The sequence below is a fragment of the Somniosus microcephalus genome, unplaced genomic scaffold, assembly GCF_052327205.1.
Source record: "Somniosus microcephalus isolate GS21.2 unplaced genomic scaffold, FLI_Smic_1.0 unresolved_chr3, whole genome shotgun sequence".
Classification (NCBI taxonomy): domain Eukaryota; kingdom Metazoa; phylum Chordata; class Chondrichthyes; order Squaliformes; family Somniosidae; genus Somniosus; species Somniosus microcephalus.
Genome location: NW_028225181.1, coordinates 40156885 through 40181229, shown reverse-complemented (window position 1 = coordinate 40181229; position 24345 = coordinate 40156885). Strand labels below are relative to the sequence as shown.

The 24345-nt window shown below is 44.7% G+C and overlaps 1 protein-coding gene across 1 annotated transcript; it reads left to right on the top strand.

Annotated features, from left to right (window-relative positions):
* Nucleotides 1–16515: 16515 nt before the first annotated feature.
* LOC147091377 (putative G protein-coupled receptor 139) lies at nt 16516–22967 on the top strand. The gene is made up of 2 exons (XM_085976755.1): nt 16516–16682; nt 20872–22967. Exons 1-2 carry the CDS (start codon nt 16562–16564, stop codon nt 21771–21773), a joined length of 1023 nt encoding a protein of 340 aa, XP_085832881.1. The 5' UTR covers nt 16516–16561; the 3' UTR covers nt 21774–22967.
* Nucleotides 22968–24345: the final 1378 nt, after the last annotated feature.

Genomic DNA, 24345 nt, shown 5'->3' with positions numbered 1-24345 from the left:
AGCTGTCTGGTTCTGTGAGGGAGCGGCTGGTTCTTTGATAGAGCACTCTGGGTCTGTGAGTGTGCCGTCTGTGTCTGTGTAGGAGATGTCTGGGTCTTTGTAAGAGCTGTCGGTGTTTCTCGTTGAGCTGTCTGGGTCTGTGTAGGAGCTGCCTGGATCATTGAGGGAGCAGGCTGTGTATGTGTGGGAACTCTCTGGGTATGTGAGGGAGCTGTATGTTTAGGAGCTCTCTGGGTCGGTGTGGTAGATGTCTGGGTCTTTGAATGAGCTGTCTGGGTCTGTGTTGGAGCAGCGTGGTCTGCGAGGGAGTTGTCTATCTATAAGGGTGCTCTCTGGTTAGCTGCAGGAGTTCTCTGTTTCTGTGAAGGAGCTTTCTGGGAATGTGGATGTGTAGCTGGGCCTATGTGGGAGTAGCGGTTTTTGTGAGGGAGCTGTCTCGATTTTTGTAGGAGGTGTCTGTGAGAAAGCTGTCTGCGTCTCTGTCAGAGCTGTTTGGCTCTGTGAGGGAGCTGTCTGGGTCTGCTTAGGAGCTGCCTTGTTCATTGTTGGTGTGGCTGTGTCTTTGCGGGAGTTGTGTGGTTTTGTGAGGGAGTTGCCTGGGTCTCTGAGGGATCTGTCTGTGTCTGTGAAGGAGCAGCTTGGTCTGTGACAGAGCTGTCTATGTCTGTCCTGTAGCAGTCTGTTTCAGTGATGGTATGGCTGTGTCTTTGAGGGAGTTTTCTGGTCTGTGAGGGGGCAGCTGGGTCTGTGAAGGGGCTGTATGTTCCTGTGAGGGAGAGGCAGGGTCTTTGGAAGTGCTTGGTCTTTGAAAGTGCTGTCTGGGTCTGTTTGAGCTGTCTGTACCAGTGTAGTAGCTGTCTGTGTCACTGCAGCTGCTGTCTGGCTCTGTGTAGGTGCTGCCTAGGTCTGAGTAGGGGCTCCCTGTTTCTGTGAGGGAGCTTCTGTTTCTCTTTTGAAGCAGTCTGGGTTTGTGTGGACGCAGTCTGCATCAGTCTAGGAGCGGTCTGGGTCTGTGATGTGGCGGCTTAGTCTTTGAGACAGTTCTCTGTGTCTGTGATGTTGCAGCTGGTTCTGTGATGGAGCTGTCTGGGTCTGTAAGCGAGCGGCTGTGACTGTGAGAGCGCTGTCTGGGTCTGTGAGTGAGCTGTCTGGGTCTGTGTAGTAGCTCCCTGGGTCTGTAAAGGTGCTGTCAGTGTGTCTGAGTGAGCTTATTTTGTCTGTGAGGGAGCTGCCTTGATCTGTGTGGCAGTTGTCTGGGTCTGTGAGTGATCTGTCTGTGTCTTTGAAGGAGCAGCTGGGTCTGTGAGACAGCTGTCTGATACTGTGTCGGAGCTGTCTGCGCCCATGTGGGATCTAACTTGGCTGTGAGGGAGCTGTCTGCGTCTGTGTGAGAGCTATCTCGGTCTATTAGAAACCTGTCTGGTTACGTCAGGGAACTGGCTTTTTCTGTGTAGGAGATGTGTTTTCTATGAGGCAGCACTGGTAATGCAATTGCTGGATTGTCGCGGGAGCAGTGTAATCTTGTTGGCCGAGAAAATGAAATTCCTGGACTCATATATGAGCAGTGTACTCTCGGCATGTCTGGCAATGAAATTCCAGGACTAAGGCAGGAGCAGTGTAATCTGGGCGACCCACGTACTGATAAATCTGGACAGGCGTGTGTGCAGTTTAATCTAGTCCACCACGAAATTACATTCCTGTATTGAGGTGGGAGCAGTGTAATCTAGGAAGCAGTAGGAATTAAGTTCATGAACTCAGGTGGGACTAGTGTAATCTAGGTGAGTCTGGGAATCAAATTCCTGGCCTAAGGCGGGAGCAGTGTAATCCAGGCAGTTATCAGACTGCAATTCCTGAACTAAGGCGGTAGCAGTGTAACCTTGACAGCCTTGGTAATTAAATAGCTGGACTGAAGCATGAGCAGTGTAATATGGTCGGCCCTGGATTTGAATTTCCTGGATTGAGGCCTGAGCAGTGTAATCTAGCCTGCTGTGGGAATGATATTCCTGTTTTGAGACTGGAGCAATGTTAACCTGGTCTGCACTGGGAAATAAATTCCTGGACTCAAGCGGGAGCAGTGTAATGTTCACAGACCTGGGGATGGAATTCCTGAACTGAGGCACGAGCAGTGAAACCTTGGTGGCCCTGCAATGACATTCCCGGCTTGAGGCGGGGGAAATCTATTCCAGGTGGTACTGGAGAGAAAATTCTGGTCAGAATCGCGAGCAGACTAACCAAGGCCTCCCTGGAAGGAAATACTTGGACTGAAGCGGGAGCAAGGTAATCTAGGCGGTCCATGGAATGAAATTCCTGGACTGAGGCTGGACCATTCTAATCTAGCCTGCCCTGGGAATTAAATTGCTCCACTGAGGGAAGATCAGTGTAATCTCGGTGGCCCTGGGAATAGAAGTTTTGGATTTAGGTTGTGCAGGTTAATTTAGGTATCCTTGGGTATGAAATTCCTGAGCTGAGGTGGAAGCAGTGTAATCAATACGGCCCTTGGATTTAATTTACTGGATTGAGCTGGGAGCAGTGTAATATAGGTGTCCCTGGTTGTGAAATTCCTGAGCTGAGGCTGGAGCAGTGTAATGTAGGTGTCCCTGGGTAAGAAATTCCTGGACTGTGGGAGGAGCAGTGTATGTATGCTGCCGCAGGAATTGAGTCGTGGCCTAAGGCGGGAGCAGACTAATCTAGACCTCCCTGGAAGGATATACTTGTACTGAGGTGGGAGCAGTGGAATGTTGGCTTCGCTGTGAATGGATTTCCTGGACTGACGTGGGAGCACTGCAAACTTAGTGACCGTGGCAAAGGAATTCAAGGATTGGGCTGCAGCAATGTAATCTAGGCAGCCCAAGGATTGAGATTACTGAACTGAGGTGGGGGCAGTGTAAACTTTCGGCCTGGGAACAACTTTTCTGGACAGCCGTCAACAGTGCAATCTAGGCTTAGCTGAGAATGCAATTGCTGGACTGAGGGAGGAGCAGAGTAAACTTGGTGCCCTGTCAATGCAATTCCTGGACTGGGGCAGTAGCAGTGTAATATATTCAGTTCTGGGAAGGAAGTAGGCCTGAGACGGGAGCAGTGCAATCTAGGCTGTCCTGGGAATGTAACTCCTGGAAATAGGCGGTAGTCCCTGGGTATAAAATTCCTGTAGTGAGACGGGAACTGTGTAATTTAGGCTGCCCTGGTAATTAAATTCCTGGACTGGGGCGGGCACAGAGTAATCAATTTGGCACTGGGAATTAAATTCTGGGGCCCGACCAGTGTAATCTATGCAGCACTGGAATAAAATAGATCTGAGGTGGGAGCAGTGGCAATGGGATTGACATTCCTCGACTGAGGGAGGAATAGTTAAAATTAGGCAGCAGTGGTGATGACAGTCCTGGAATGAGGCGCGGGCATTTCAACGTTGGTGAGCCTAGGAATTAAATAATTGCTCTAATGCGGGAGTAGTGTAATAGAAGCATAGAAACATAGAAGATAGGAGTGGGAGTAGGCCATTCGTCTCCTCGAGCCCACTCCGCCAATTAATGAGATCATGGCTGATCATCGATATAGGTAAACAACGGGATGAGGTCCTATAAGCTGAATAAAGGAAGCTAGGATGTAAATTAAAAAATTGGACCTCAAAGGTAGTAATCTCAGGAATGCTACCAGTGCCACGTGCTAGTCAGAGTAGAAATAGAAGGATGTTTCAGATGAATACGTGGCTAGAGGAATGTTGCAATGGGGAGGGATTCAAATTCCTGGGGCATTGGATCCGGTTCAGGGGGAGGTGGGACCAGGAGTAAACGGATGGTTTGCACCTGGCCAGGACTGGGATCGAGGTCCTAGGGGGAGTGTTTGCTAGTGCTGTGGGGGAGGGTTTAAACTAAAATGGCAGGGGGTTGGGAACCTTTCCAGGGAGACAGAGGAAAGGAAAACAAGGATAGAAGCAAGACAGAAACGAGAAACGCAAAAGTGGCAGACATAGTAATCAAGGGTTTAAATCAAACATGGCCATAGTAAATAATAATTCTAAATGGTCTAAGAGTGTTAAAAAATCAAGCCTGAATGCTATGTGTAATAATGCAAGGAGCATTCGTAACAAGGTGGATGAATTAGCTGCACAAATGTAAACGCAATTGATATGATTGGGATTACGGAAACATGGCTGCTGTGTGACCAGGGCTGGGAACTCAACATCCAGGGGTATTCAATATTCAGGAAAGAAAAGGCAAAAAGCAAAATGAGGTGGGGTAGCATTGCTGGTTAAGGAAAAGATTAACACAATTATAATGAAGGATATTAGCTTGATGATGCAGAATCTGTATGGGTAGAGCTGCGAAATACCAAGGGACAGAAAACGATAGTAGGGAGTTTTATACAGACCAACAAAGAGTAATGCGGATGTTGGGGATGGCATTAAATGGGAAATTAGAGAGGCGTGCTATAAGGGCACAGCAGTTATCATGGGTGACTTTAATCTACATATATATTGAGCTAACCAAATTAGTAACAATACTGTGGAGGAGGAATTCCTGGAGATTGTACAGGATGATTTCCTGGACCAATATGTTGAGGAACCAACTAGAGGTCAGGCCATCTTAGACTGGGTATTATGTAATGAGAAAGGAATAATTAGCAATCTTGTTGTGCGAGGACCCTTGGGACAGAGCGATCATAATATGATAGAATTCTTCATTAAGATGGAGAGTGAAGTATTTGAGACCATTTTCCTGAATTTAAATAAAGGAAACTACAAAGGTATGAGGCGCGAGTTGGGTAGGATTGATTGGGGAATGTTGCTCAAAGGGTTGACGATGGATAGGCAATGGCAAATATTTTAAACAAGTATGGATAAACTACAGAATTTGTTTGACGTAAAAATAAAACAAAAAAGGTGAAATTACCGTGGCTAACAGGGGAAATTAGGGAGAGAATAAGATCCAAGGAGAGGACATATGAATTGGCCAGAAAAAGCAGCAAACCCGAGGATTGGGAACAGTTTAGGATTCAACAAAGGAAGACTAAGGGATTAATTAAGAGAGGGAAAATAGAGTATGAGAGTAAGCTAGCCGGGAACATAAACACTGACTGTAAAAGCTTCTATAGATATGTGAATAGAAAAAGTTTGGTGAAGTCAAGCGTATCCCTTGCAGTCAGAATCAAGGGAATTTATAATGCGGAACAAAGAAATGGAAGTCTAATTAAATACATACTTTGGTTCTTCCTTCACAAACAACCACCCAAAGATGTCGGGGAACATAGCATCTACTGAGAGGGAGGAACTGAAAGAAATCAGTAATTGTAGGGAAATGGTGTTTGGGAAATTGACGGGATAGAAGGCCGATAAATCCCCAGGGCCTGATAATCTACATCATAGTGTACGTAAGGAAGTGGCTCTAAAAATATTGGATGCATTGCTGGTCATCTTCCAAAATTCTATAGACTCTGGAACAGTACCCATGGATTGGAGGGTAGCTAGTGTTACCCTACTATTCAATAAAGTTGGTAGAGAGAAAACGGGGACTTATCGACCAGTAAGCCTAACATCGGTGGTGGGGGAAATGCTAGAGTCCATTATAAAAGATGTAATAGCAGAGCACTTGTAAAACAGTGACAGGATCGGACAAAGTCAACATGGATTTGCAAAAGGTAAATCATGCTTGACTAATCTACTGAATATTTTTGATGATTTAACTGGCAGAGTAGATAAGGGAGAACCAGTGGATGTGGTGTATTTGGACTTTCAGAAGGCTTTTGATAAGGTGCCGCTGAAGAGATTAGCATGCAAAGTTGAAGCACATGGGATTGGAGGTAAGGAACTGACTTGGAGAAAGAACTGGTTTTCAGACAGGAAGCAACGAGTTGGAATAAACGGGTCTTTTTCCAATTGGTCAGCAGAGAATAGTGGGGTACCGCAGGGATCGTTCCTAGTACCCCAGCTATTCACAATATTTATTAATGATCTAGACGAGGGAACTAGATGTAATATCTCCAAGTTTGCAGACGACACAAAGCTGGGTGGGCGTGTGTGCTGTGAGGAGGATGCTGAGAAACTCCAGTATGATTTGGGCAAGCTTGGTGATTGGGCAGATGCATGACAGATGCAGTATAATGTGGATAAATGCGAGGCTATCCACTTTCGTGGGTAAAACTGGAAGGCAGATTATTATCTGAATGGCAATAGATTGGGAGAAGGGGAAATGCAACGAGACCTGGGTGTCCTTGTGCACCAGTCGCTGCAGGTAAGCATGCAGGTGCAGCAGGCAGTTAAGAAGGCAAATGGTATGTTGGCCTTCATAGCGAGAGGGTTCGAGTACAGGAACAAGGATGTCTTGCTGCAGTTGTAGAGGGCCTTGTTGAGACCACATCTTGAGTACTGTGTGCAGTTTTGGTCGCCTTATCTGAGGAAGGATGTTCTTGCCTTGGAGGAGTGCAGCGAAGATTCACCAGACTGATATCTGGAATGGCAGGAATGACATTTGAGGAGAGATTGGGTCGATTGGGATTATACTCGCTGGAGTTCAGAAGAATGAGTGGGGATCTCATTGAAACTTATAAAATTCTAACAGGACTAGGCAGACTTGATGCAGGAAGGATGTCCCCGATGGTCGGGGATTCCAGAACCAGGGGTACCAGACTAAGGATAAGGGCTAAGACATTTAGGACAGAGATGAGGAGGAATTTCTTCATCCAGAGAGTGGTGAACCTGTGGAATACTCTACCATAGAAGGCAGTTGAGACCAATTCATTAAATATATTCAAGAACGAGTTAGATATATTTCTTTATGCTAAATGGATCAGGGGATATGGGAAGAAGGCAGGGACAGGGTACTGAATTTGGATGATCAGCCATGATCTCATTGAATGGTGGAGAGGGCTCGAGGGGCCGAATGGCCTACTCCTGCTCCTATCTTCTATATTTCTATGTTTCCAAATTCAGTACCATGTCCCTGCTTGCTCCCCATTGATCTTGATCACTTTAGCCTTAACAAATATATGTAACTCCTTCTTGAATATATTTAATCAGTTGGCCTCAACTGCCTTCTGTGGTAGAGAATTCCACAGGTTAACCACTCTCTGGGTGAAATAATCCCTGCTAATCTCAGTCCTAAAAAAATCCTGCTCATCTCAGTCCTCTGCATCCTCCTCACAGCACACACACCCACCCAGCTTTGTATCGTCTGCAAACTTGGAGATATCACATCTAGATCCCTCATCTAGATAATTAATATATATTGTGAATAACTGGGGTCCGAGCACCGATCCCTGCGGTATCCCACTATTCACTGCATGCCAGTCGGAAAAAGACCCGTTTGTTCCAATTGTTTGCTTCCTGTCTGCCAAACAGTTCTCTATCCAAATCAATACCTTACCCCCAATCCCATGTGCTTTAACTTTGCATGCTAATATCTTATGCGGGACCTTATCGAAAGCCTTCTGAATGTCCAAATACACCACATCCACTGGTTTTCCCTTATCTATGTACCTTTTGTAAATCCATGTTGACTTTGTCCAATCCTGTCACTGTTTTCCAAGTGCTCTGCTATTACATATTTTATAATGGACTCTAGCCTTGTCCCCACTACCGATGTCAGTCTTACTGGACTTTAATTCCCGTTTTCTCTCTACCATTTTTTAAATATTGGCGTTATAAATTGGATATATCATATCCATTTACATCTATTTGTGCAGCTACCCTCCAATCCATGGGAACTGTTCAATAGTCTACAGAATTATGGAAGATAACCAGCAAAGCATGTAATATTTCTCGTGCCACTTTATTAAGTAACCTAGGATGTAGATTATCAGGCCCTTGGGAATTATCGGCCTTCTATCCCATCAATTTCCCTAACACCATTTCCCTACAAATACTGATTTCTTTCAGTTCCTCCCTCTCATTAGACCCTATGCTCTGGACATCTCTGGGAGGTTACTTGTGTCCTCCTTTGTGAAGACAGAACCAAAGTATGTATTTAGTTGGTCTGCCATTTCTTTGTTCCCCTTTATAAATTCCCCTGACTCTGACTGCAAGGGACCTACGCTTGACTTCAACAATATTTTTCTATTCACATATCTATAGAAGTTTTTACAATCATTTTTTATGTTCTCTGCGAGCTTACTCTCATACTTTATTTTCCCCCTCTTTATTAATCCCTTTGTCCTCCTTTGCTGAATCCTAAACTGCTCCCAATCCTCAGATTTGCGTCTTTTTCTGGCCAATTTACATATCCTCTCTTTGGATCATTTGCTATCCCTAATATGCCTTGCTAGCCACGGTTGAGTCACCTTTTTAAATTTTTTATGCAAAACCGGGATGAACAAATTCTGCAGTTCATATTGCAATCTTTAAATTTTTGCCATTGCCTATCCACCGTCAAACCTTTAATAACGTTCCCCAATCCAACATAGCCAGCTCGCGCCTCATACTATCGTATTTTCCTTTATTTAAGCTCTCGACCCTAGTCTCTGTGATAAATAGTTCATTCTCCATCTTAATGAAGAATTCTATCATATTATGATCGCTCCTCCCCAAGTGGACTCGCACAAAAAAATTGCTAATGATCCATTCTCATTACATAATACAGAGTCTAAATGGCCTGATCTCTAGTTGGTTCCTCGAAATGTGAGTGCAGGAAACAATCCCATGTACATTCTAGGAGTTCCTCCTTCACAGTATTGTTACTAATTTGGTTAGCCCAATCGATATTTAGATTAAAGTCACCCTTGATAACTGCTGTGTCCTTATTGCACGCATGTCTAATTTCCTATTTACTGCCATCCCCAACCTCAGCATTACTGTTTGTGGGTCTGTATACAACTCCCACTCACGTTTTTAACCCCTTGATATTTCTCAACTCTACCCATACAGATTCCACATCATCAGATCTAATATCCTTCCTTATTATTGTGTTAATTTCCTCCATAACCAGCAATGCTATCCAACCTCATTTTTCTTTTTGCCAATCTTTCCTGAATATTGAATACCCCTGGATGTTAAATTCCCAGCCTTGGTCACCCTGGAGCCATGTCTCCGTAATCCGAATTATATCATATCCATTTACATCTATTTGTGCAGCTAATTTATCCAACTTATTATGAATGCTACTCGCATTAAACACTAAGCCTTCATGCTTGTTTTTGTAAAACTCTTAGACCATTTAGAATCATCATTTACTGTGGCCATGTATGATTTACACACTTTATTTCTCTAACTGCCACTTTTGCCATTCTCCTTCCTGTCTGTTGCTTCTATCCTTGCTTTCCTTTCCTCTGTCTCACTGCACAGGTTCCCAACCCCTGCCATTCTAATTTAAACCCTCACTAAAAGCACTAGCAATCACTGACCCTAGGACATCTCTCCCGGGCCTGCCCACGTGCAAACCGTACATTTTGTACTGGTCCCACCTCCCCCAGAACCGGTTGAATATCCCAGAATTTTGAATCCAACCCACTTGCACCATTCCTTTCACCACGTATCCACCTGAAATATCCTTCTATTTCTACTCTGATTAGCACATGGCACTGGTAGCAATTCTGAGGTTAATACCTTCACAGAATCACAGAATCACAGAAACCCCACAGTGCAGATAGAGGCCATTTCGGCCCATCGAGCCTGCACCGACACATATCCCACCTGATCCCCGTAACCCCTACACCAACACATATCCCACCCTATCCCTGTAAACGGACGTATTTAATCCCCCCTAACACTAAGGGTCAATTTTTTATCATAGCCAATCAACCTAACCCGCACATCTTTGGACTGTGGGAGGAAACCGGAGCACCCGGAGGAAACCCACGCAAACACGGGGAGAATGTGCAAACTCCACACAGACAGTCGCCCGAGGCCGGATTCGAACCCGGGTCCCTGGCGCTGTGAGGCAACAGTGCTAACCACTATGCCACTGTGCTGCCCTTGAGGTCCTATTTTTTAATTTACCTCCTAACGTCCTATATTCAGTTTTTTGGACCTCATCCCGCTTTTTACCTATATCATTGGTAAATTTATGCACCTCGGCAACTGGCTGTACATCTTCCCCCTCAAAAAATGCCCTGCAGCCGCTCTGAGACATCCTTGACCCTTGCACAGGCGAGCCCGCATATCATCCTGGAGTCTCGTTTACGGCCGCAGAAACGTGCATCACCCTTACAATAGAATCTCCTATCAGGAAAGCTCTCCCGCTGTTTTTCCTCCTGTTCTTTGCAGCAAAACCACCACTGGTGCCAGGAAGATGGCTGCTGCTGACTTCCCCCGATAATTCTTCTCCATCAACAATATCCAAAGCAGTATATCTGTTTGAGAGGGGTATGGTCACAACTACCACTGCACTAGCTGCCTGTGCCTACTATTCTGCCTGGCGATCACCCATTCACTTCCTGCCTGTGCAGCGTTTACCTGCCGTGTGTCCAGCTGATGAAACGTGCTATCCATGACTTCGACAGTATCGCAAATGCTCCAGTATCGACGTGAACTTTTGAAGGAAAATTGGCCTGAGATGGGAGCAGTGTAAACTAGAAGGCCCTGGGATACAGTTCATGGAGTGAGGCGGGAGGTGTGTAATCCAGGCTGGGCAGGGAACGAAATTTCTGGTCTGACGTTGGAACAGTGTAATACATGCAGCTCCATCAAAGAAACTGGACTGAGGTGGGAACATTGCAATATACGCGGCACTGGGAACGAAATTCAAGTACTGAGGGAGAAGCAGTGTAAATTAGACGGCCCTGGAGATACATTTCCTGGACTGAGGCTTGGGCATTGCAATCTCGGAGACTCTGGGAATTAAACTACTGGTCTGAGGGGGTAGCGCAGTAATCTACATGGCCCTGGGAAACAAACTGAACTGAGGTGGGAGCAGTGTAATCTAGTGGGCCTGGCAAAGCATTTCCTGGACTGATGCCTGAACAATGAAATCTAGAATTAGCAGGGAATGAAATTCCTGAAATGAGGGAGTAGCAGCTGAGACTTGGTGACCCTGTTATTGCAATTCCTGGACTGGGGCGGTAGCAGTGTGCAGGTCTGTGAATGAAACTGACATGATGTGTGAGCATTTTAACATATGCGGCACTGGCCATGCAGTTCCAGGACTGAGGCGGGAGCAGTGTAAGCGAGGCTGTCATGGGATTGTAATTCCTAGACTGAGGTGGGCTCAGTGTAATTAGATGGGCTGGGAATGTAATTCTTGGACTAAGGCGATAGCACTGTAATTTAGCTGGGCTACAAATGTCATCCCTGGACTGAGGCGATAGCAGTGGAATTTAGATGGGCTGGGAATGTAATTCTTGGACTAAGGCGAGAGCAGTGTAATGTTCACGGGCTGGGTATTTAATTCCTGGACTGAGGCAGTAGCAGTGTAAAGTTAGGGGCCCTGAGATTAAAATTCCTGGTATGAGTCGAGAGCTGTATAATCTTGGCTGCCCTGGAAGTGAAATCCCTGGATTGGAGTGGGCGCAGTGCAATCTAGGAGATGGAGGGAATTAAGTTATTTGATTTAGTTGAGAGCACTGTAAACTAGATAGCCTAAAGAACAAAATTCCTGGACTGAGGCAGGGCTAGTGTAATATACGCTGCTCTGGGAATGAACCTGAACTGAGGCTACAGAAGCGTAAATTTGTTGGCCCTGGAACTAAAATTCCTGGAGTGAGGCAAGAACTGTATAATGTAGACTGCCCTGGGAATGTAATTCCTGGTTTGGGGTGGGCGTGGTGGAATCCAGTTGACACTGGGAATGAAATTCCTGGACTGAGGCACAACCCGTGTAATCTATGCAGCTCTGTGAATGAAACTGGACTGAGGTGGGAGGATTGCAATATAGGCCGCACTGGCAATGAAATTCCTGGACTAGGTAGGGGCAGTATAATGTAGGCGGACCTTGTGATCAAATTCCTGGCGTGAAGCAGGTGAACCTGGGAAGGAAATTTTTAATCTGAAGTGGGAGCAGTGTAACCTAAGTGGCCCTGTGAATGAAACTAGACTGAGACGAGAGCAGTGCAATCTTGGTGGCACTTGGATACAATTCACAGGGTAAGGTGGGAGCTGTGTAATCTAGGCGGCCATGGGAATCAGATTCCTGGAATGAGGCGGGAGCAGTGTTAATTGACAGTCCAGGGAACGAAATTCTTGGGCTGAGGCATGAACAGTGTAATCTATGCAGCTCTCAGAATGAAACAGGACTGAGGTGGGTGATTGCAATATAGGAGGCACTGGGAATGAAATTTCTGGACTGTGGGAGGAGCAGTGTTGTGCAGGCGGCCCTGGTGACGATTTTCCTGGATTAAGGCGGGAGCAGTGCAATCTCCGTGACCGTTGGAATTAAATTATTGGACTGAGGCGAGAGCAGTGAAAACTAGGTGGTCCTGGGAATAAAGTATCTGGGATTCAGATGGGCGCTATTTAAGGTGAGCGGCTTGGGAATGAAATTCCTGGACTGAGGGAGGAGCATTTTAATCTAGGCAGCTCTTGGAGTTAAATACTTGGATTGACACGGGAGCAGTTTTATCCAGGTCTTCTAGGGAATTATTTTCCCGGACAGAGGCGGGGGCAGTGTAAATAGGGCGGACCAAGGAATGGACTTCCTGGACTAAGGCGGGAGTGGTGTAATCTGCATCACATTCAGGCCTGGGCTGATAAGTAGCAAGCAATATTCGCACCACACAAGTGCCAGGCACTGACTGTCACCAATAAGAAAATATCTTACCACAGCAACTTGACATTGAACGAAATTACAATCGCCAAATTCAGCACCATCAACAACCTTTGGGGTTCAACATTTACCAGAAGCATTACTGGACCAGCCACATAAATACGGCAGTTACAACAGAGGTCAGAGGATGGGTATTCTGCTGCGACTCCCTCACCTCTTGACTCCCCAAAGCCTTCCCACCATCTACTTGGCACAATTCACGTGTATGATGGAAAATTCTACATTTGCCTGGAAGATGTGCATCTTCAACAACACTCAAGAAGCTCCACACCATCCACGACAAAGCAGCACTCTTGATTGGCACCCTATCCACCATCTTAATCCTTCCTTCCCTCCACCACTGGCGTACCATTGCTGCAGTGTGCATCATCTACAAATGCACTGTGGCAACTTGCCAAGCCTTTTTCGACGCACCTCCCAAGCTCACGACCGCTACCACCGAGAGGGACAAGTGCAGTAGACTCATGGGAGCACCAATCACCTCCAAGTTGCCCTCCAAGTCACACATCTTTCTGACGTGGAAATATACCACCTTTCCTCCATCGTTGCTGGGTAAAGCTCCTGGAACTCACTCTCTAACAGCATTGTGGGAGTACCTTCGCCACACAGACTGCAGTGGTTCAATAAGGCAGTCCACCACCATCTTGTCAGGGACATTTAGGAATGGGCATTAAATGCTGGCCTTTCCAGCGACGACCACAAGCCCGCAACATACAAAACAAAATCTTGGTGAACCTTGGACTGAAATTCCTGGATTGATGCGGGAGCAGGTTAACACACACTGCCTACGGAATAAAGTTCCTGGACAGAGACGGCAGCAATGTAAACTAGGTGGCACAGGGAATACAATTCCTGGACTCAGATAGGAACAATGTAATATGGCATCCATGGCATGGAAAATTCCGGATTGAGGCGGGGGATGGAAATCTTGGTGGCCCAGAGAATGTCTTTTCTCTATTAAGGGATGACCAATGTAATCAATCTGTCCTAGGATTGGAATTGCGGGACTGAGGCGGGAGCAGTGTAATCTGCATGGATTTGTGAATTCAATTCTTCGAACAGGGAGGCCAGTGAATGAAGTACCTGGACAGAGGTATCAGCAGTTTCATCTTGGCTGCCATGGGAATGAAATTCCATGAGTAAGGCTGGAGCAGTGAAATCTAGACTGCCCTGGGAATGAAATAACTGGACTGCAGGAGGGGTAGCAAATCTTGGTAGCCTGTGAATAACATTCCTGGACTGAGGCTAGAGCAGTGTTTTCTAGGTGGCTCTGGGATCGATTTGCCTGAACTAAGGCGGAAGCAGTGCAATCAGGGCGGCCCTGTGAATAACATTCCTGGACTGAGGCGGGGAGCAGTGTTATGTAAGAAGGCCTGGGAATGTCATCACTGCACTGAGGCAGGAGCAGTGTAAACTGGGCGGCCCTGGGAATGACAATTCTTGCAGTGTGACGGCAGCATTCTAATGTCGGTGACCCTGGGCATGGTTAATGGCTTTAGGCGGGAGTAGTTAAATCTTGGCTGCCGGTTCAATGAAATAGCAGGACTGAGATGAGAGCTGTGTAAACTGAGCAGCCTTCACAACGAAACTTCTCGACTGCGGCAGGATCATTGTAAGCTAGGCTGTCCTTGGAATGAAATTCATGATGGGTGGTGGGAGCAAAGCAATAGAGAAAGCACCTGGAAGGACATTACTGGATTGAGGCTGGATCAGTGTAATCTTAACAGACCTTGGAATAGAATTCTTGGACTGAGGCGGGAGCCATGGAATTTGGATGAGATTCAGGCTTGGGCTGATAAGTATCAAGTTTCATTTGCGCCACACAAGTGCCAGGCAATGATTTCCACCAACAATAGAGAGCCTAACCACCGCCACTTAAGTGTCAACAGCATTACCATGGCCGAATCCCCCACCTTCAACAGCCTGGAGGTCACCATTGACCAGAAAAACTACTGGACAAGCCACATAAATACGATGGCTGCAAGAATAGGTCAGAGGCTGGGTATTCTGTGCGGAGTGACTCACCTCTTGACTCCCCAGAGCCTTTTGCCGACAAGGCAAAGAGTGTGATGGAATACTCTGTACTTGCCTGGATGAGTGCAGCGCCAATAACACTCAAGAAGAAGGACTTGATTGACACCCCATTCACCACCTTAAATATTCACTCCCTGCCCCACAAGCGTACCGTGGCTGCAGTGTTTACCGTCTACAAGATGCACTGCAGCAACTTGCCAAGGCTTCTTCGATAGCACCTCAGTAACACACGACCTGTACCACCTAGAAGAGCTCGGGCAGCGGGCTCATGGCAACACCATCACCTCCAGGTTCCCCTAAACACCATCCTGATTTGGAAATATATCACTGTTCCTTCATTGTTGCTGGGTCAAAATGCTTGAACTCCCTTCCTAACAGCATTGTGGGAGCACCTTCACGGCACTGACTGTAGCAGTTCACTAAGACGGCTCACCACCACGTTCTCCAGCACAACTAGGCATGGGCAATAAATGCTGGCATTTGCAGCAGCGACCGCATCCCAGGAACGAAAAAAATAAATCTTGGAGACCGGGACATTGAAATTCCAGGTTTTCGGCGGGAGAAGCGAAGTCTAGGCTGTCCAGGGGATTAAATTCCTGGATTGAGGCAGGAGGAGTGTAATATCGTCAGCCCTGTGGTTAAAATACTTTGACTGAGGCGGGAGCAGTGAAATCTAGGCGTTCCGTGGAATTACATTTCTGGATTCAGATGTAAACTGTTTAAACTTGGCGGCCTTGAAAATGAAATAACTGGACTGAGGCGGGAGCAGTGTAATGTATGTACCCTGGGAATTCTATTCCTTGATTGACGAGGTATGCATGTAATCCAGGCGGCCCAGAGAATTAAACACCGGAATTGAGGCGGCAGTAGTGTGATCTAGCTGGTCCAGATAATAAAATTCCTCAACTCAGATAAGAGCATTGTAATGTACCCCTCTATGGCAATGAATTTCTCGGACTGAGGCGGGGGCAGTGTAATCTAGGCGTTGCAGGGATTTTACATTATATGCTGTAGCAGGAGCAGTGCAATGTAGGCGGCCCGGTGAATAATATTCTTGGACTGAGGTTGGAGCAATGCAGTCTAGACGGTCCTAGGAATGGAATTCCCTTTTTGAGGGAGGAGCAATGTAATCCAGCCGGTGGAAGGTATGAAATTACTGAACTGAGGCATGAGAAATTTAATCTAGCTGGCTTGGGATTGATATTCCTGGACTGAGCCAGCAACAGTGTAATCGCAGTGGACCAGGGAATAAATACAAAGTAAGCTAGTTAGCCCAGGGTATGTAAATCCTGGACTGAGGCCCGTACATTGTCATGGGCGATTAAAATCTCTCCATCACTGTGTTCATCTCTAAGATCCTGGCGTTTAGGAATGTTTATTGATGGTGACAATTTTTACTATGATGGACTGGGTTTGAATAAATCTGGTAACAGGATTGGTGCAGTTCCGCCTTCCTTCTTATTTTATTCATCTTGTTTTCTGTAACATTCTCGTTTTTGTTCTCATGTTTTGTGAAATACAGGAAGAGAAACTCTGCTCCCTTTGTTCTGTCTCAGTATTTTATGGTCGGGTGAAATATTAGGCATTCGCTCCCTTTTAATTTAACACTGTGTACAATCTGGTTAGTTAGATTGTGTTGCAGTAACGTGTTGTGGTGACATTGGGTCAATGAGTCTGTTTGTTCAATGACTGTAATTAATGCCAGTTACAGTGAGGCCTAATGATGTCACTCGGGGATTTCTCTCTGCTATAAAGAAGGAGCTCCCTTCACTGTGACACCTCACACAGGCAGCGCGCTGCCTCCAGCACAAGGACTACCAGCGACTCACAGAAGTGAAGACATGTTTGTGCCTCCGCCCCCGCCCCTTCCTGATAATTGGCTTGAAGATATGCGGATTGTAAACTTATTTTATGAAATAGGAAAGATTTACTATCCCCTCCTCGCTGCTGTGGGTGTTCCGCGTAAGTATCAATGCCCAATAATAAATTCCATAAACAATGTTACACTGTAGTATGATTCTTGTTATTTACAGTGGGATATTCAGTTATTAATGATATTTTGTGTTTCAATTTGCTGAATCGTATATATCATCTAAATGCAAATCTTTCTTTCTTTTTATCGTTGTTAATACATGGGTTGTTATATAAAAAATACTCGAACAGCCTCGCTAAATTTGGTGCTCCTGTTAAGAATCTATATCTAATAATTAATTCTGTAAGTTATGTTTAACAGATTTACATATTCTTGTAATTTACTCCCCCACCCAACAGCCCTCGCTGTTGTTGGTGTCCGTGGTAAGACTCTGTATCCAGCTTTTAATTCTGTAAATAATGCATAACTGTATTTTTCTCCTTCTTCCCATATTCCTTGTCATTCACCATGCTTCCCCCGCTGCTGTCCGCTATTGATTCTGAACGCGATAGAGTGTTACCAAGATTGAATATTCTATGTTCATTTCATTCAAAGATATTATACCAGGCCCTTTATTTAACGATTTTCCATCTGTTGTCCACACTGAACATTTCTAACAGTTCAGAATAATGTGTTCTTGGTTTAGGAGACTTTTCACCTAATGGCAAAAGTCATCGACCTGAAACGTTAACTCTGTTTCTCTCTCTCACAGATGCTGCCGCACCTGCTGAGTATTTACAACATTTCCTGTTTTCATTTCAGATTTCCAGTATCCACAGTATTTTGCTTTTGTTTTCATATAATGCTCGCTGTGGTTAATTGCACAGAGTCACAGAATCACAGAATCATGGAATCACAGAAACCCCACAGTGCAGATAGAGGCCATTTCGGCCCATCGAGCCTGCACCGACACATATCCCACCCGATCCCCGTAACCCCGACACCAACACATGTCCCACTCTATCCCTGTAAACCCACGTATTTAATCCCCCTAACACTAAGGGTCAATTTATCATAACCAATCAACCTAACCCGCACATCTTTGGACTGTGGGAGGAAACCGGAGCACCCGGAGAAAACCCACGCAAACACGGGGAGAATGTGCAAACTCCACACAGACAGTCACAGGAACAAATCCTGGCAGGTCCTATACGTATCTTAAATGTGTGAAATATCCGCTAATCAGTCAGTTTCAGTCACTGTCTCAATTTTCACCATCGCCAGTTCTGCATTAGTGGCACTGCTTCTGAAGTTTGGAACAGAATTACAAGGATAATTCACATTCGCATTAAATGTTCATTCAGACAGGTTTTAATATAGTTATTTGCAATCTTTGTTTTCAACGTACAATTGAGTCAAATACACGTTTGGCACAGTTCAGTGGATCTCTCAGTGAGACACAGAGTGGTTCTCTATTGCCTCCTGCTGTATTCAGGATCAACAATCCCAGCTGAGGTTAACGCAATCCTTTGATATTCTGTCCTCTAATATTCTCTGCACAATGCTGAAAACCAACATGTGAACAGTACAAGGATAATTCTCTTCCATTTGTGTTCAGATACTTTACAAAAGCGTTCGGTATCAATTTGCCTGTTGTATAATTCATTAGAATTCGATGTTGATAAATGCAGTTAGTGAGACATTCACTGTCAATGATAACTATTTATTTTAATTCAGATTCCATTCTTTGCAATGTTATTTGGAAAATCTTCCTTTCAATGTGCTACTATTTTTATATTTCAGCAAAAATGTGGTAATCTCAATGTTCAAGGCACTTCTTATATCCCACTTGTCTTTATAACTGGAGTTCACTTGTACTTATATTAACAATGTCCTATTACATCCATACATTTTAAATACAATGGACTGTAATTACTGCACGCCAAGGTTGCAGTTTCTGTATGTTGCTGTTGCATTCTTCTATTGTTCTATACATAAAAAATATTCAAACCAAGATCAGGAATCCAAGTGGGATATCGACATCCCTAACACAGGGCACAGAAGCGAACTGCACCGCTCAATATTCTGACTTTTCACGGGACACGAAGTTTTGTAAGAGTAAAATAACATAGGAACATAGGAAGATGAGTAAACCATTTAGCACCTCAAACCTGTTACGACATTTAATGAGATCATGACTGATCTGCGACCTAACTCCATATACCAGATTTTGCCGAATATCCCCTAATAACATTGGTTAACAAAAATCTATTTATCTCAGATTTAAAATTAACAATTGATCTAGCATCAACTTCCATCTGTGGAATATAGTTCCAAACGTCTACCACACTGTGTGTGTAGAAGTGTTTCCTATCTTCACTCCTGAAAGGTTTGGCTCTAATTTTTGTACGATGCTCCTTAGTCCTAGAATCCCCAACCAGGGGAAATAGTCTCTGCCTATGTACCAATCTGTTCATCTTAATATCAGGAAAACTTCGATCAAATCACCTTCTAAATTCTAAGGGAATCAATCCTAATTTGTGTCATTTCTGTCTGTAATTTAACCAGATGTGTCCGGGTGTCATTCTGATAAATCTCCGCTGCACTTCCTCCAAGGCCGATATATTGTTACAATGGTCGGGTGCACAGAAATTCTCACTTTACTCCAGGTGTGTTCTAACCAGTGCTTTATATAGCTGCAAAGTAATGTCTACCCCCTTGTAATCTCGTACTTTAGTTATAAAGACCAACATTCCATTAGCATTTTTGTTTATTTTCTGTAGGTGTCGATAAAATTTTAATGAACTTTATAGATGCATCCCCGTCTCTTTGGACCGCCACTCCTTTTAGCTTTTCACCTTTAAGAAAGTACTCCGCTCTATACTTTTAACATCCGAAATGGAAAACCTCACATTTGCCTACTTTAAAATCCATTTGCCAAAGTTTTGCCAATTCAGTTAATCTATCGATATCCCATTGTAATTTTGGGCTTTCATCTACACTGCCGACATTGCTACCTAAATTTGTGTCTTCCGCAAATTTTGACATATGACTTTCTATGCCATCATCTACGTCGTTAATAAAAACTCTGAAAAGTTGATGCCCCATATGTTCCTGGGGATGTGTCACTCTTTAGAATCATTATTTTATTTATAACTATTATTTTATGACGTTAATTTTATTGTGGCCCTGTCTGTGATTCAATATTATTTTCCTTGTGATTTCCGGCATGCTACCCGCTTCATCTACTGTAAATACTGACACAAAGATGTATTCAATCTGTTTGCCTTTTCCTTATTATCTTTGACAATATCACCGCTTTCAGTTATGAAGGGTTCAACATTTCTCCTGACTAACCTACTTTCCTAATGTAACTGTAAAAATTCGTTGTATTGATTTTGATATCCATTGCAAGTTTCTTTTCATGCACCGTTTTGTGGCACTTAATATCTGTTCTGTGACTCTTTGCTGTTCTTTGCATCTTTCCCATTCGCCAGGATCTGTGCTATTTTGTGCAAGTTTATAGGCTTTGTAATCTATTTCCATGCTGCCCCTTACCGCTTTAGACGTCCAGGGCTGATAATGACAAACCGATCTCTTGCCCCTCAGGGGTATAAACTGGTCCTGTATCAGCTGAAATTCTTTTGGAACATCCCCACTGATTGTCTGTTGTTTTACCCATTAACAGTTTTTCCCAGTTTACTGTTCACACTCTCTCCCACATCCCGTTGAAGTCGGCCTTACCTAAACCTAGAATCTTAGTAGCATTTCGCATTTCTCTTCATTGAACTCGATCGTGTTATGATCACTATTAGAAAAATGTTCCACATCGTCAGTCTGTTAAGTAAATCTGGCTCATTATTCATTACTAAATCTAACATGACATGCCACTTGTTGGTTATAGAACATATTGTTACAGAACACTATCCCGGGCACACTCACTAAATTCACTACCTTTCTGAAGTTTGCTAATCTGCTTTTCCCAATCTATTCCTGAGACGTTCTGGATCTTTGCATCCCTGGTACCTCAGCTAGTGCTTTTTAAATGTTGCGCTAAAGGTAGCTGTATCATTTCATCTGTCAGTGAGCAAACATGTATGGATTTCATGTATTGATTCTCATTTAATTTATTGGTTAATTATTCTTACAATAAAATTTCACAGCTTCAAAGGTAATATAATTAGATTTTATCAATGAATGTTGGTAATTAGTTGCACAGTACACACCGAATTCTATCAAACTGCTCCTTTTGCTGCCAGCCTGATGTAAATCTCCCCTGTTTATTTCCCTTCCCCACAGTTAACTTAGTGACCATTGTGATCCTGTCTCGGGGAAAATGCGGTCTCTCCACATGTGTCACTCGCTACCTGCTGGCCATGGCAGCGGCGGATTTACTGGTCTTTATCTTCGACCTGATATTGAGGCAGATTCCGATGTCATATAAGAAACCACTTTCTCCTGTGTATTCTATCCCCGTCTGTAATATCCACGCCGTCCTGCTTTATGCAGTCACAGACTGTTCTGTCTGGTTCACTGTCACTTTCACCTTTGATCGTTTTGTGGCAATTTGTTGCCAGAAGCTGAAAACAAAATATTGCACCAAGAAAACGGCGGCTGTGGTTCTAGGAACCGTGACTGTGCTGAGCTGTTTAAAGAACGTTTTCTGGTATTTTATGTTGACAGATGAATATGGGGCAAAGAACGTCCCCTGGTTCTGTGATGTAACATTCGATGTTCAGCTTTCACGGGTCTGGGGAACAATCGAGTTCCTTCATTATATTCTCACCCCGGGGGTCCCATTTGTTCTGATTCTGCTGCTCAATGCTGTCACCGTCAGACACATTTTAGTGGCCAGCAGAGCCCGCAGGAGGCTCCGGGGTCCCAGCACTGGGGAGAGTCCCAGAGACCCAGAGATGGAGAGCCGAAAGAAATCCATCATTTTACTGTTTGCTATTTCGTGCAATTTCATACTGTTATGGTCAGTGCTGATGGTGTATTCTATATATAATCGGGTGTGGCGATTGGTAGATTACTTTTTATCTCTACCTGTATATTTACCAGATTTGGGACAAATGCTCCAGCTCCTGAGTTGCTGCACAAACACTTGCATTTATGCCGTGACACAGACTAAGTTCAGACAGCAGTTGATAAAAGTGGTGAAATATCCATTTACTTTAATTGTAAAATTCATTAAAGGATGAGAAGAACTGAAGAAGTTCCTGCATGCGAACTTAGTCCGGCCTCATATTCTGTCTGACCCAGTCTCACCCGTGGGGCGAGTGATATGAGTTAATATTAGCACACTCACTAACACATTGTGTACAACACAACCCAGAGCCGGAGACATCCTTTGAGCTGTTAAACACTCCCACTGACTTCAGAAATTTTAACACACCGCAAGTGCTTACAGTTTTATATTAACACAATCACTGACACACTCTGACCATGCTGTAATACTGCCAAGCGCTCATATTAATCAACAAAATACTACCCCTAGACCCATGCTTATATTTACAATGAGCGGGATATAAACCCCCTCTAAATATTAACCCAGTCATTATGCAAATATTAACTGAATCACAGAACACCGTGCACAAATGGAATTACTAGCAGAAACATTATTTGTGCAATGACATTCTCCAACAAACCCACAGTAGATAGTAACACAAGCATAGAGACACATTGTTCATTGTAGCACACTGTCATTGGTTACCTGTAGAAAATTCTCGCTCACTCTCTCGCCTGGAATGCCTCACATCACTCTCTCTCTCTTCCTCTCTCTATCTATAACTTACTCACTCTGTCTACTGGTCCAGTCCACGTCTTTCCCTCACACAGTCACTCGCCTGGCCTTCACCATTGCTCTATCTGTCTCTCTTTTTCTCTCCAATTGTACTATTTTCTGCAGCCCCGAATTCCACAATGTTCTGCTGCCCTCCCCAATTCTAACATTTACTGCTGCCTCCCAATTCTGCAATAGACTGCTGCCCTCCCCAATTGCCCCAATGCCACAATGTACTTCTGCCCTCCCCAATAATCCCATTAACTGCCGCCTCCCAAATCCACAATGTGCCGCTGCCCTCCTCAATTGCGCCACTTACTGCTGCATTCCCAATAACACAATACACTGGTGCCATCTTCAATTTTAGCATTTACTGCAGCCTCCCAATTCCACAATATACTGCTGCCCTCCCCAAATATACAATTTGAAGCCACATCCCAGCTCCACAATGTAGTGCACTGCTCCACCATTGTAACATTTACTGAGGCCTCCCAATTCCACAATGTACTGCTGCCCTCCCCAATTGTACCATTTACTGCTACCTCCCAATTCCACAATGTCCTGCTGCCCTCCCCAATTGTACCATTTACTGCTACCTCCCAATTCCACAATGTCCTGCTGCCTTCCCCAATTGTATCATGTACTGCTGTCTCCCAATTCCACAATGTACTGCTGCCTTCCCCAATTGTATCATTTACTGCTGTCTCCCAATTCCACAATGTACTGATTCCTTCCCCAATTGTTTCATTTACTGCTGTCTCCCAATTCCACAATGTACTGATTCCTTCCACAATTGTATCATTTACTGCTGTCTCCCAATTCCACAATGTACTGCTGCCTTCCCCAATAGTTTCATTTACTGCCGCCTCCCAATTCCACAATGTCCTGCTGCCCTCTCCAATTGCATCGAGTACCACTGCTTCCCAATTCCAAAATGTGTCGCTGCCCTCCTCAATTGTACCACTTACTGCTGTTTTCCCAAATCCAGAATGTACTGCTGCCCTCCCTAATAGTCACATTTACTGCCGTGTCCCAATTCCACAATGTACGGCTGCCCTCCCCAATTGTAACATTTACGCTTGTCTCCCAATTAAACAAGCAAATGCTGCTCTCCCAAATTGTACTATTTAACGTCATCTGCCAATTCAACAATATAGTGCTGCTCTCTACAATTGTACCATTTACTGCTGCCTCCCAATTCCACAATGTCCTGCTGCACTAACCAATTGTACCGTTTACTGCTGCCTCCCAATTCCACAATGTCCTGCTGCACTAACCAATTGTACCGTTTACTGCTGCCTCCCAATTCCACAATGTCCTGCTGCACTAACCAATTGTACCATTTACTGCTGCCTCCCAATTCCACAATGTCCTGCTGCACTAACCAATTGTACCGTTTACTGCTGCCTCCCAATTCCACAATGTCCTGCTGCACCCCCCAATTGTACCATTTACTGCTGCCTCCCAATTCCACAATGGACTGCTGCCCTCCCCAATTTTACCATTTACTGTCTCCTCCCAATTTCACAATGTACTGCTGCCCTCCCCAATTTTACCATTCACTGTCTCCTCCCAATTCCACAATGTACTGCTGCCCTCCACATTTGTACAATTTACTGCTGCCTCCCAATTCCACAATGTACTGCTGCCCTCTTCAATGCTCCCATTTACTCCTGCCTCACAATTCCACAATGTACTGCTGCCCTCCCCAATTTTACCATTCACTGTCTCCTCCCAATTCCACAATGTACTGCTGCCCTCCCCAATTGTACAATTTACTGCTGCCTCCCAATTCCACAATGCACTGCTGCCCTCATCAATGCTCCCATTTACTCCTGCCTCACAATTCCACGCTGTACTGTTGCCATCCCTAAGTGTTACATATACTGCAGCCTTCCAATTCCACTATCTCCTGCTGCCCTCCCCAAATATCCCATTTACTGCTGCCTCCCAATTCCACAATGTACTACTGCCATCCCTAATTGTACCAT

What these genes read in the sequence shown, in the direction of transcription:
- LOC147091377 (XM_085976755.1), top strand. Translation starts at nt 16,562, where the DNA reads ATGTTTGTGCCTCCGCCCCCGCCCCTTCCTGATAATTGGCTTGAAGAT. An exon ending in CGCTGCTGTGGGTGTTCCGC is followed by an intron (nt 16,683 to 20,871) that starts GTAAGTATCAAT and finishes CCTTCCCCACAG; the next exon opens with TTAACTTAGTGACCATTGTG.